General features: G+C 48.0%; 1 protein-coding gene across 1 annotated transcript in view; it reads left to right on the forward strand.

The window, feature by feature from the left end:
• Positions 1-13,360, forward strand: part of LOC134078579 (ATP-binding cassette sub-family C member 4-like) — a 44,269-nt gene that overhangs the window by 25,485 nt on the left and 5,424 nt on the right. The window contains exons 21-28 of the mRNA XM_062534601.1: positions 2,425-2,575; positions 3,549-3,668; positions 4,011-4,121; positions 4,253-4,353; positions 4,896-5,087; positions 8,196-8,351; positions 12,426-12,515; positions 13,049-13,221. Coding sequence (XP_062390585.1) covers positions 2,425-2,575; positions 3,549-3,668; positions 4,011-4,121; positions 4,253-4,353; positions 4,896-5,087; positions 8,196-8,351; positions 12,426-12,515; positions 13,049-13,221 — 1,094 coding nt within the window. The remainder of the gene's footprint in view (positions 1-2,424; positions 2,576-3,548; positions 3,669-4,010; positions 4,122-4,252; positions 4,354-4,895; positions 5,088-8,195; positions 8,352-12,425; positions 12,516-13,048; positions 13,222-13,360) is intronic.

Genomic DNA, 13,360 nt, shown 5'->3' on the forward strand with positions numbered 1-13,360 from the left:
GACACTCTTGGCCGCCATCGCGGCTCTGAGGAAACATCCCTCTGTCCGAGACTGGCCTGTGCTCAGAGGCTCAAGGCACTTTCCCTCGCCTACTAGAACCCTTCTAGAGCACCTCTTCTCACCTCTACTGTAAAATATCTGGAGTTTAGAGCATCTCTTCTCACCTCTACTGTAAAATATCTGGCGTTTAGAGCATCTCTTCTCACCTCTACTGTAAAATATCTGGAGTTTAGAGCATCTCTTCTCACCTCTAGCGTAAAATACCTGGAGTTTAGAGCATCTCTTCTCACCTTTAGTGTAAAGTATCTGGTGTTTAGACCATCTCTTCTCACCTCTACTGTAAAATATCTTGTGTTTAGACCATCTATTCTCATCTCTACTGTAAAATATCTGATGCTTAGAGCATCTCTTCTCACCTCTCGTGTAAAATATCTGGTGTTTAGACCATCTCTTCTCACCTCTATCGTAAAATATCTGCCGTTTAGAGCATCTCTTCTCACCTGTAGTGTAATATACCTGGCGTTTAGAGCATCTCTTCTCACCTGTAGTGTAAAATATCTGATGTTTAGAGCATCTCTTCTCACCCCTAGTGTAACATATCTGGAGTTTAGACCATCTCTTCTCACCTTTAGTGTAAAATTTCTGGTGTTTAGACCATCTCTTCTCACCTCTAGTGTAAAATATCTTGTGTGGTTAGACCATCTCTTCTCATCTCTACTGTAAAATATCTGATGTTTAGATCATCTCTTCTCACCTCTAGTGTAAAATATCTGGAGTTTAGAGCATCTCTTCTCACCTCTACTGTAAATATCTGGTGTTTAGACCATCTCTTCTCACCTTTAGTGTAAAATACCTGGCGTTTATTTGGGATGCTGATGGTAATGATGCAGAGCTTGGCCTCTTTGCCCACACAGGTCATGTTTGTAGCCCAGCCGTCGTCGTCTCCCTCGTGGGGGCCAGATTGAAACTTGTGTAGTGTGAAATTCTGCGGGATCAGTTGTGCTGGGGTAGGTTCCCCCGCGCGCGGCTCCTGATTGTGCCTGCTCCACTGCGGCGATTCCAAGCCTGGTAATACCCTCTTATCTGGGCTGTAAACCGAATGGAGGAGCTTTTCATCATGAAACCCACACTGAAAGTGATCATGCTTAAACGTGTGCCTAAGCACCTGATAACATCCGTAATTAAGGTGCTAAATTAAATTTTCATCTCTGAAGGCTAGTATGAGACCATTGAAAGTAACATGCTGATCTCAATCTCTCTCTCTCAGAAGCCCATCTCGTGGGTTGTCTTTAATTTCAGGGTTTGGGGTTTCAATTTTTATCAGCTATCGGATGAATATGAAGTCTGTAGCAGTTTATATTTTGTGACTCGGGTTGTGGTGACGATGTTTGTTTAGGAAGGCTTGCACGTGATTGAAAAATCTCTCATTAATCTCTCATTTAGAACCATTGGTGATGGTATCTGCCGTGTTCGCTATTGGGGAATTAAAAGTATGCAGTGAAAGATTCTGTATGGGATCGCATTTAGGAGACAAAGTGCGTACGTTCTCTTATCTTGTAAATTCCAATAATCACTATAGGTGAGAAACGTAGGCTACAGTAATTAGCCGGGGACGATCAGCTGGTGTGTGCGCGGCTGTGTTGTCAGCCCCTCTCTCTGTGGCCGTAGTTATATCCCGGGGCTGAGTCATGGCCAATGCCTCAGGCCAGCCCAGGCCACTGAATTACAGCCTATGTGGTCAGCGGTGTGCTTATGTCACGTATCCATTAGCAGAAGTGACGAGTCATGGTGTTATTGAAGCTGACTTGCGGCTCCTGCGGGAGCTCGGGCTACCCACTGCACGGTATGAGGTCATCGGGTATGAAAGTGTGTGTTCACGGGAGCACGGCCCTCGTGGCCTGGGTTCACACCTGGGGAAGGTAAAAGTTAACCCGGGGTTGTAACCGTAAGCCGGAGCCTTCAGTGAGCTGGGGGAAACCACAGAGGAACAGTGGCTCAGGAACTATTGTTCCACCGCCACAATGACCCTTGTGCCTGTGTCAGTCAACATTGATTCATGTTGTCATGTACTTGGCCTGTATTTTTGGAGCTTTCACTGTGGGGGCCAAGAAATAGAATACCGAGAGTTCACCCATTAGCCACACACCAAGGCATTGTTGTCTGCTTTTCTTTTGTGCTTAAATCAGTGAGTTCTGGAAAGTTACGCTTCAGTCTGTAAACTATTCTTTAAACGTAAATACTACTGTTGGCTGTAAGAATTTGTGAGAATGAAATGGTGAATACTACTGAATTGACCTGACCTGTGTTCATGTTTCTGTGTATGTCTCTCTCTCTCTCTCTCTCTCTCTCTCTCTCTCTCTCTCTCTCTCTCTCTCTCTCTCTCTCTCTCTCTCTCTCTCTCTCTCTCTCTCTGTGCATGTCCAGGTGTTTCTGCAGATCTTTGGCGTTATTATCGTTGCGGGTGTCATCATCCCGTGGATCCTCATTCCCATAATTCCCCTCCTCGCCGTCTTCCTGTACCTGCGCCGCTACTTCCTGCGCACCTCTAGAGACATCAAGCGCCTGGAGTCCACGAGTACGAAAGCCTTCACTCTCTCTTCTCTCTCTATCTCTCTCTCTCTCTCTCTCCCTCTCTTTCTCTTTCTCTCACTCTCTCTCTCTCTCTCTCTTTCTCTTTCTCTCTATCTCTCTCTCACTCTCCCTCTCCCTCTCTATCTCTCTCTCACTCTCTCTTTCTCTCTCTCTCCCTCTATCTCTATCTCTATCTCTATCTCTCACTCTCACTCTCTCTCTCTCTCTCTCTCTCTCTCTCTCTCTCTCCCTCCCTCGCTCTGCCACAGCTCTGCCCTCCACTGTTTGGGGAAGCGAGTGAATAGAGGAAAAAAAAAAAGGCAAAAATGCAAATGAACCATTGAGAGGAGCCTGGCTCCATTAGCATAGAAGGCCAAAGGGTGGCCGCGGCCTAAAGTTTTTGCCCACACACAGCCTCCTTGAGCGCTGCAGGTTCGTGACACGCCACACAAAAGGCAGAAATGCCAGTGGGCATGGCCGGGGCATGGGAGGCGGCCGAGTCTCCTCCTGACGGGGAGCCGCCGTGCCAAAGGCTCAGGCCGGGCCCTGAAGACGCCATAAAGGGGGGGGGGGGGGGGGGGGAAATGTCCTCACACAGGCCCGGCCTTCTTTCCCTTTGTGTTTGGCTAATTGCTAATGAAAAGGGGGAACCGACTTTTATTCCCTTCTTTTACCCCGGCCTAGTGTGTTCCTCCATAAAGGAGTTAAAAGGGATAGTTCACCCAGAAATGTGATTTTTTTTCTCATTGTCGACCCCTTGGCAATAGAAACGCGTATTAGGCGTCTTTTGTCTGTGCAGCGGCAAATGATTTTACGAAGCAGAATGCTCAATTTTAGCATTCATGAATGAATCGTAACGTAGTGGTCACTAACATTTTATTGGAATGTGTTGCATTGTAAGACAAATTGTGCACAAATTGGAAAGTATATGTGAATAGCATTGCGTACATGTAAACGCGTGATGTGTTCTTCAACAGCACGCAGTCCCGTGTTCTCCCACCTGTCGTCCTCCCTGCAAGGACTGTGGACCATCCGTGCCTTTAAAGCCCAAGAGAGGTTCCAGCAGATGTTTGATGCACATCAGGACCTGCATTCTGGTCTGACCCTTAACTAGCCGTGTGTGTGTGTGTGTGTGTGTGTGTGTGTGTGTGTGTGTGTGTGTGATAGAGAAAGAGAGTATGTGTTTTTGCACCATTCTCAGTATGTACACTCTTTGGTTGAATTTGTGCCATTATTGTATTGTGTGCAAGCAATTTTTTTTGTGAACCGCTGTCAGAAATGGTCCTCATGCGTAGAAATGAATGAGTGTGTGTGTGTGTGTGTGAGAGCGTTCGTGTGTGCGTGCGATTGTCTGCGTGTATTGTCAACCGGTCCAATTTCCCAAAATGTGACCGTGTGTGTGTGTGTGTGCCGTGACGTGAGACTGTCTTGTCTGTCAGAGGCCTGGTTTTTATTCCTGACCACCTCCCGATGGTTCGCCGTGCGGCTGGATGGCCTCTGCTCCATATTCGTCACTATCACTGCCTTCGGATGCCTCTTCCTCAGAGCCGGTAGGCAACCTGGCGCGCCCCCGGGGGGGGGGGGGGGCAATAAAAGTGAACACAAGAGCTGGGGGGGGGCTGCCGTGCTTGAGTGGCTGTGCTTGACGCGGCGGCTTTATTTCTGCCTGCTCCTCCGACAGACCTGGAGGCGGGAGGCGTGGGCCTGGCTCTGTCCTACGCCATCACCCTGGTCGGGATGTTCCAGTGGGGAGTGCGGCAGAGCGCCGAGGTGGAGAATATGGTACGAGTCAACAACACAACAGCAACATCCTCCGCAGCCGCGCCGAAAGGAAAATGAACGGCACAGAAACGTGTTATTGTTAAATAAACCGAAGTCGGTTTTTTTTTATTTTGTTTTAGCATGGAATTTGAAATGTGTAGATTGTGCATAGATTATATATGTCTGTCCGGTCAATGTGCCTTAGATATGGATGTTTAATTTGCATGCAATGTATGTGCATGAATGCATTATTTGCATGTGGTGATATCCATATCCCTTTGTGTCTACTCTATGTTTCCTATGTGTTTTATACTCTTACCAGTGAGACCAAAGATCATCATGATAATGAAGTATATTCTATTCTATTCTATTCTATTCTCTCTTTACACTGGCGGTAGGGCTATTAGCATAGGCAAGGAAGTCTCTGTGCTGCAGCTATGTGTTAGCTCTATTTCCAAAGACTATTCCGTAAACAGGAGTTCTAATGGAACAGCTGACATGGTTCATGCTGAGGAGTGACGGATGCCATGTGTGTGTGTGTGTGTGTGTGTGGTGGTGTCCAGATGACGTCGGTGGAGCGGGTGGTGGAGTACACGGAGCTGGAGAGCGAGGCCCCCTGGGAGACCCACAAGAGGCCCCCGCCGGAGTGGCCCCGGAGCGGACACATCACCTTCGACCAGGTCAACTTCTCCTACAGCAAGGACGGACCCCTGGTGCTCAAGAACATCACCGCCACCATCAAGCCCACCGAGAAGGTCAGTTAGTCTCTCACACGGGGACGTCTTCATTTAAAAACTCCTATATTGCTTAGGATATTATCTGTGTCATACCGATTTTGTGCGTTGTAACAAATGAATGTGTTAGAATTAAACAAATCCAGCCCACCGAGAAGGTCAGTTAGTCTTTCACATGGGGACATCATCATTTAAAAACTCTATTTTGCTTAAGATATTATCTGTGTCATACCAAAGATTCCCGACGCGATGAGACCGAGTTGCAGCGGTGTGAATTAGAAGTTGCACGGAGTTGCAAGCCGTCGAAAGCCGTCACAGAGCATTCAACATGTTTAGTCGCAGTTTTAGAATGTCGCGGCTCATCTCGTCTCGTCGGGAATCTTTGGTCTGAACCCTACTTTAGAATTGAACAATTGAATGTAGTGACTGTTAAGATATTGCCTCTCACATTCTTTACTTTCTTTCTCCAGTCAGTACTGTGCGTTCAAGAGAGCAGAGTGTTTTACTCAGAGTGCTGCCTCTCGTGTTGCCTACATGAGAACATGTACATTGCTTTGGATATTATCTGTGTCTTACCAATTTTGTACGTTTTTGCATGTGGTGACTACGTTCTTTCTCCAGTCAGTGCCTTGTGTTCAAGAAAAGCAGAGCGGTTTACTCTGAGCACGTCGAAAGCCGTCACAGAGCATTCAACATGTTTAGTCGCAGTTTTAGAATGTCGCGGCTCATCTCGTCTTGTCGGGAATCTTTGGTCTGAACCCTACTTTAGAATTAAACAATTGCATGCGGTGACTATTTAGATATTGCCACTCATCATTCTTTTCTCTCTTTCTCCTGTCTGCCCTGTGTGTTCAAGAAAAGCAGAGTGTTTTACTCAGAGCGCTGCCTCTCGCGTCGTCTACTGTACATGTCCGCGTGGCGTGGCGTGGCGTGGCCACCACAGATAGTGACCTCTGCGGCGTGTGTGTGTGTCCTGCTCCTGAACATTAATTATCTTCAGAAGTTGACAGTGCGCGTGCTGAGTCCACATGTTGCTGTCGCCACCCTCGCGCCGCAGCCCTTGCCAATAGTCTTAGGGAAATGCATGCACTTTTAATATTCTGCCCGTTTGGTGGGAATTTAATCAATAATGTGTGTAGAAGGTGTAATGTCGCTCCCTTTTTCCATATGATGTCCCCTCCCCGAAATCAATTATTTAAGCAACTTATTATTGTGCTAAACGATCCCTCAGGAATATACAATTTATGATTCATGGAATACATATAATGCAATTAAGAGCGCTGGAGTGGATCCATTTGGTCTCATTAGCAGTTTTGCCGAGCGGCGACAGCAACAGCGACAGTATGTGTTCACAATATGAAAGGAAACAACAAGCAGGGCGTGCAGCGCGGCGCAGCCATATAGAAAGAGCGAGGAGAGCAAACGCACGGCGATGGTGGAGGGAAACAAGAGGAGAGAAGGAGAGAGGGGGAGAGGGAGAGAGAAGGAGAGAGGGGGAGAGGAGGAGAGGGGAAGAGGGAGAGAGAAGGAGAGCGGGGGAGAGGGAAAGAGAAGAAGAGAGAAGGAGAGAGGGGGAGAGGGGGGAGGGAGAGAGAAGAAGAGGAGGAGAGGGAGAGAGGAGGAGAGAAGGAGAGAGGGGGAGAGGGAGAGAGGAGAAGAGAGGGCTGAGATAAAGGGCTGAGGTGGAGAGCATTTAGCATGGTTGCGGTTGGCCAGGGCCAGCTGATTTCACAATGGATGGGCTGATAAATAGCAGGGGTGGTGGAGGAGGTGGAGGTGTTGGAGGTGGAGGAGGAGGTCTGTGCCCTGGGGAGGGATCCTTCTCTGATGCTTGGGGGCTTTAGGAGCTTTGTGCAGCCTTATGGTCCCTCAGAGGCTGCTGTCAGACGTCCCCAGGTACACAAGGCTATCTCACAGAAATAACACCACCTGACCCCTAGCCAATGGCAGAGGGAAGGCTGCCATGTCTTTGTGGCTCAAGTCTTTTAAATAGACAGGCTTCACATTTGCAGTGTTTTATTTTCTTGATATACTGTAGGTGTGACATGGCACCACCCAGGGCTGCATACTGTACATATTTGCGCATAGCAAGGTTGGCTTCCGTTATGCTACAGTACATTTAAGTCTGGAGAAACAAAACCCAGCTACACTACACGTAATTCAGGTCATATTACGGGGAACATGCCATACAGTACCATGTCGGTGTGGACAGCAGCATAGTTTTACATGCAGTATCTCTTCTAATTATCTTGTAATGTAGCGTTTCTCTGACACGCTGTGAAAGAGACTCACAATGTTACCAGTGGTATGAATAGCACAGACACAGATGATTGATATCATCTTTGATACTTTTGATAGCTGTCGGAAAGTCTCCCTCCCCAACATTTCCATTTTAATATAACACACACAAAAAAAGAAGAGATAACTCACTAGATTCTTGGATTAATTTGCCTTCTTTTGTGAGGCTTTGTTAGTGTGCTGATTAGGCTGCTTTTTGCTCTCTGGGTCTTCTGTCAGATTCAGATTCGCACAATATATACGGCTGCGCAGCAACTTCAGGAGATTCATGCGGAACGCCAACGATAGCACCCTCAGAGGGCCAAATCAGCTGAGGAGGAGATAGCATCGCATTCTTGTGGCTGAAAACTTGCGAGCTCCTTTTTGCCTTCGTTTTAATGTCAGATGTCTTTCGGGGTTGTCTTGTTATAACAACTGATGCGCTGATTAGGAGCCGCCCGCGGCCCGGGGATCTGGAGACTTCGGCACGTCTCCCGTGCCAGCCGAGCGCTGACGGAGCGCTTGACAGACGGGCGCACAAGGGGGCAGGATGTGGGCAACAGGGGCGCCTCAATACCGTGCACTGAGTGCAGCAGAAAAGTGAAACTTCTGGAAGTTTCTTCACCCAGAAGCAGAAGCCTTGACAGCAGGCAACACAAACACGCTGATTATCTCTTATAAAGTGCCCAGTTTTATGGAGAACAAGCGGCAAACAAGCTAAACATTTTCTTTTTTATTCATACGCATTCACTCGGTATAGTGAAGAGGCCAGTGTTGTCTGAACTAAGGGTGCGCCGGCCTATTGATCTGCGCATGTGATCCCAACCCAACGCTCCTTTTGCTGTGTTGCAGGTGGGTATCGTGGGCAGGACGGGGGCAGGGAAGAGCTCGCTCGTCTCGGCCCTGTTCCGCCTGGCAGAGCCGCAGGGCAAGATCTCCATCGATGGCGTGCTGACCTCCGAGATCGGCCTTCACGCCCTGCGCCAGAAAATGTCGATAATCCCACAGGTACTTGCGGCCATTGTTGTCACAGCCGCTGTTGCTCTGAACTTTGTTTTTTTTTTTAAACTTTGTTTTCCATGTTGTTTTTTGTTTTGTGAAATGGAATTACGGGGCTGCTGGGAGCTGATAGAGACACCTTTCATTTCATTTTATTGTCCAAAAAGATGAGGCAAGCTCCGAGTTTTTGAACAATAATTGCGCATAAAAAGAAGTCACTCTGAGAGATGTGAGTGTACGCTGTGAACGTAAGCGGATATTCTCCCATGCGGATGATGATTCCGTGGCCTTCCCCGGGCAAATTGTTCAGTCTTTGGCAGGTGAGCTTCCAAGTGTCATGCGACACCTAACACCTTTGTACGTTTTGGCTCTCATTCACACGGCCTGTTTGTTTTAACGCGCACGCGGGGAGGGAGGGGGGGGCGATGGAGGATGAGGAGTTTTTCAGTCTTCGCTTACTGTAGGGGCTTTCTGAAAGTGAGACAAACGGATGCCTTGAGACAGTTTAACTTTATTTCCGCTCATTGAAACTGATAGCACATTAAGAAAAATGCCAGCCAGGGGGTTGGTGTCAGGAAAGTGGAGGCAAGACGACTCCCACGGCTGCTTTGGGTTGAGAGGAGCTCCATAACTGACAGGAGATTACTCCCCCCACCCCCGCCACCCTCCACCCTCAAAGGAGGGGGGGGGGAGGGGGGGGGGGAGTGAAAGCTGCTTTGGAGAGTTTTTGCCACTTCCCCTTAGATTGCTCATTTGCCATTATTTACTGAGGCAGGAGTTGTTTAGCACTTGAGAGACTGCAGCTGAGATGTGCAAAACAAGTTCATAAAGGGGCTTGTCATGGCCTTGATGGGTTTCTGGTATCAGCGCTGCTCCAGATTAGCTTTCTCCGCGCTCTAAAGCAGCTCTTGTGCCCTCAGCTCCAGCCATCAGGATGAGATGCTCTCCACGTGCCTTGAGCCTGCTGCCTGGTGTGTGTGTGTGTGTGTGTGTGTGTGTGTGTGTGTGTGTGTGTGTGTGTGTGTGTGTATGTGTGCGTGTGTTTCTCTGCACAGGTGTATGTGTGTGTGTGTGTGTGTGTGTGTCTTTGTGTGTTGTTACATCTTTTTGCACAGTTGCAAATATAGCATGTCTTTTTTTTATTAGGCTATAAACACATCCTTAATCAAATAAACAACCCCTGAAGCGTTTATTTCGGTAATTCAACCTAAAACATGGGAATGTTCTCCTATTCAATATATGTTGAGGTGCTCATCAAAAGCTTGCATATTTCCGCTGACTCCCCGCTTGAAAAGATATTGGATTCCTCTCCTGGATTCCCATATTTCAGACTTCACCTGCCTCGTGGCCTCCCCTGCTCCATTCTAAATGTGTAGTACATTTGGAGACCTTCTTTATATTCCTCCCCGCCATCTTCTACTTGAAGTGATATTCAGTCAGCCTTTCAAATGGAAAATAACTGGGAAATAAGATGCTTGTTGCCGTGCCTTGTGATCGGGAATCTGCAGATTCCGATATGTATTCCATACATCGGGCTGCCAGCACTTCCATTCTTCTCCAGTTTCCCCCTTAGATTTGATTATGATAAACTTCTATTAGTATGTGACATTTAAAAAGAATCCATTTCACGTTCTATTGAAACTAGAGGAACGACATCAAAGCAGAAATGAATTCCCGGGCAAAACAGCGGGCTTAGAATTGTTGAAGCACATAATCAGCCTTTGGAAAAGCTGTGTGTCCAACTCAACATCGGATCCTCAATTAAAGAGTGTCACAAAACCTTTACTGAATTGGGACTTGAGCTGCTTTAATGACATTGAGGTTTACTGAAGCTGGAGAGAGAAAGCGTATTGGCATTACTCTGTGAAAAAAAGCAACAACTGCAGGGTGGAAGGACAAAAGAAAAAAGCACACAAACTCTATGGAGTTGGATCTACCTTACCTGAAATTGTTCATGTTATTTTAGGTAGATCTCAGGCTGTTTGTTTGCACCAATAAAGACTGCAAGTGAGATCAGTGTGCTCCAGCCTCCTTCCTACTTGATTCTCCTGAAAGTCCTACAGAGAAGCACCTGAAACAGCAGACGATTTTGGATTGATGCGCAGAGTTCTTCATTTGAACAAGACGATTTTGGATTGATGCGCAGAGTTCTTCATTTGAACAGATCTCAGGCTGTGTGAGTGCACACATCGTTGTGTATTTACAAACTGATTTTAATGACTGTGCTGATATGAAGTCACAGCCTCCTCCGATTTAATTCTTCTGCCAAGAGGGAGGCCCTGAGAGCGCGTGGCGAGGGTCTGTCAATAACACGCATCGGACTGCCCCCCATCTGTCTCCGCTCTCCGACTCTCTTGCGCCGCTAACTGGACACGTGATGGGGGAGAGAAGATTACTGCCGTGTTAAATGCTGATGTATTCCACTACCCTTGGCTGCATTGTGAACGTTATAACAGGCTTTGACGCCTTTCTTTTATCTGCTTTGTTTACAGTGGCCCAAAACGGACCGGTCGGAGTGTTTTCCGATCGCTTGTCAAGCTTGTAAAACGTGTCGTCAAATAAGTCATTTTTCATGGACAGAAAAGCCTGGCAGTGTTTGTCAGCTGATAAAAGGGTGAATGGAGGAGCACTGTGCAAATACTGCTCCACTGTCCCATCATTTCTGTGAATTGCAGACGCTTTGTCCAAGGGCTTGTTCAGGTGTCTTTTCAGCGCCGCTGTGTTTTCCCCAATACCTTCAATGTCAATGTGTCTGAATCAGAATGTCCAGTGCCTGATGTTACAGTAAGGTGCAAGGCTGATGGGGCCTCGCCTGAAGTGCTTTGGAAACCCACGCAGCAGAGAGGACCATTCTCAGAGCAGGGCAGAGCAGAGCAGAGCACACATAACAGAGGGCCTCCAGCTAATTGTTATAGCGTCCTTAGGTGGTCAGTGAGCGTCACTGGTGCTGACCACCTCTGAAGGTCATGACCTTACTGTATTTGTTAGCAAAGAATAGATGTAGGGCCTACAGTACTGTATGTGTGCAATGGATTGAATTCATTCAGCATTGTATAGCCTTGACCTGATGTGTAGTGGAGCACTACAATGTGAATGGAAGCTAGGCACACACTGGGGTTATTATCGGACACACAATTGGACACGGCTAGCTTGTGTTGATCTAGAGCTTCCTTATGTACATTGTGGAATCTTTTCTGTAACCCAACATGGTGTTGCAGGGTTGGTGTTTAATGAGTTGTTTGTTTTATTTGATTAACAACTATCACGGTCTTGCCAGAAATGTATCAAAAGTTTTTTTTGAATCAGTTGACAATTTGTTTCAAATTTTCATGGGGACTGTTGCTTGTAGTGTATGGTTGTCTGAAGAAGAGCTCAGGGGTGGTTTATTAGGGTTGTACCTCAAACATGATATTTTTTTACATTTTAGAAGGCCCTTGCACTTCCCGTGACAAAACCATGTATACAACTCTGTTCATTATTTGTGGTATTTTCATCTTTTTTTTACTACAAAGCCTATTCATTTTTATGATTTATTTTCAGGAGGGGTTGGATATGTTATTTACAGATGTCACATGCATGCCCATCCTATATGTCTTCATGTGCATGTTGACATTACAGGTGCAGTGATTGCATGCCAGCCTTTGGAAGTATCAAATCAGTTTACAAAGGCTTACAAATACATTGCCCCTGCTTTTGTGTTAAACGCCCATAGCAACACAACATCTAATAAACAGATAAAGGTGTTTGTGCATTTGTGTTTGTGCATTTGGACAAATAGGATGAACACTGCTCTTCCTTAAGCAGGTGAAGCAGACCAGACACTCAGGGAGCTACATCCTTAGCCTATTATATTGGTTTTGCCAATCATTTGAACTTATTACCGATTGCATTGTTGTGCGGAGGGTTAGTGGTAGTAGCTCCACCGTCTTGAATGCGGCTGCTTTGTAAAGCTTGTCTTAACCCTTTCAACCTGCAACCCCCCCCACCCCACCCCACCCCCACCGCTTCAATTTAAGTCCAAAGCGCTCCTTCTCTCTCTCTCTGTCTCATTCTCTATCTCTTTGTGTGTCTCTCCATTCCTAGGACCCGGTTCTGTTCACGGGCTCCATGAGGAAGAATCTGGACCCTTTCAGCCAGCACACAGACGAGGACCTGTGGAATGCACTCCAAGAGGTACTCCAGCGTGGCTCCCAGCGCTTCCCCCGTCAGGGCTCTATGGGAGGATCCCTCGCCCCCCCCCGGACCCCCCAGACCCCCCACCCCCCTCAGCACAATGCGGCCATTCAGCCTGCCCCGCTCGCCACAAGGCGCGGGGGGGAAATCCCATTAGAGCCGTGGGGCCCTGCTCAATGTGGGGCTTGTAACTGGGAGCCGTAGAGAAAAGTGCTGGGGAGATGTTTTTGGCTGCCAGTGTCAGTGGGATGAAGGCCTTCCCCCCACTGAGCAGGGGGCTCGGGCTCCTGCACGCCCCCCTCAATGGGTTTGATGGCCTGGATTAAAAAGTAGAGGGGCCGGTCACAGGCGGCCACTGGCCCGGGTCAGCCCCGGACCTGGCCTTGCTTTTGTTGCGCGGCCGGCTAATGGGTGTCTGGGGCGTGGAGGGTTTAAACAGGTGCCGGCAGGAGGGCTTTGTGCGGAGGGGGTAATTGGGGCACTGGCCCTCTCTCTCTCTCTCTCTCTCCTCTGTCCGTTCCTCTCCTGCACAGGTGCAGCTGAAGGCCGTGGTGGAGGAGATGCCGGGCGGCATGGAGACGCTGCTGGCCGAGGCCGGCTCCAACTTCAGCGTGGGCCAGAGGCAGCTGGTGTGCCTGGCCAGGGCCATCCTCCGCAGGAACCGCGTCCTGGTCATCGACGAGGCCACGGCCAACGTGGACCCCAGGTACAGGATTATGCCCGGCGTCACAAAGTCCACTTCATCATATCATCATATACACACACACATGCACTTCCACCACTCTTCTACACTCATGCTCCCACTATAGAAACATAATACGCTTACACACAGATTCACTAGAACG

The sequence above is a fragment of the Sardina pilchardus genome, chromosome 4 (assembly GCF_963854185.1).
Source record: "Sardina pilchardus chromosome 4, fSarPil1.1, whole genome shotgun sequence".
Classification (NCBI taxonomy): Eukaryota; Metazoa; Chordata; class Actinopteri; order Clupeiformes; family Clupeidae; genus Sardina; species Sardina pilchardus.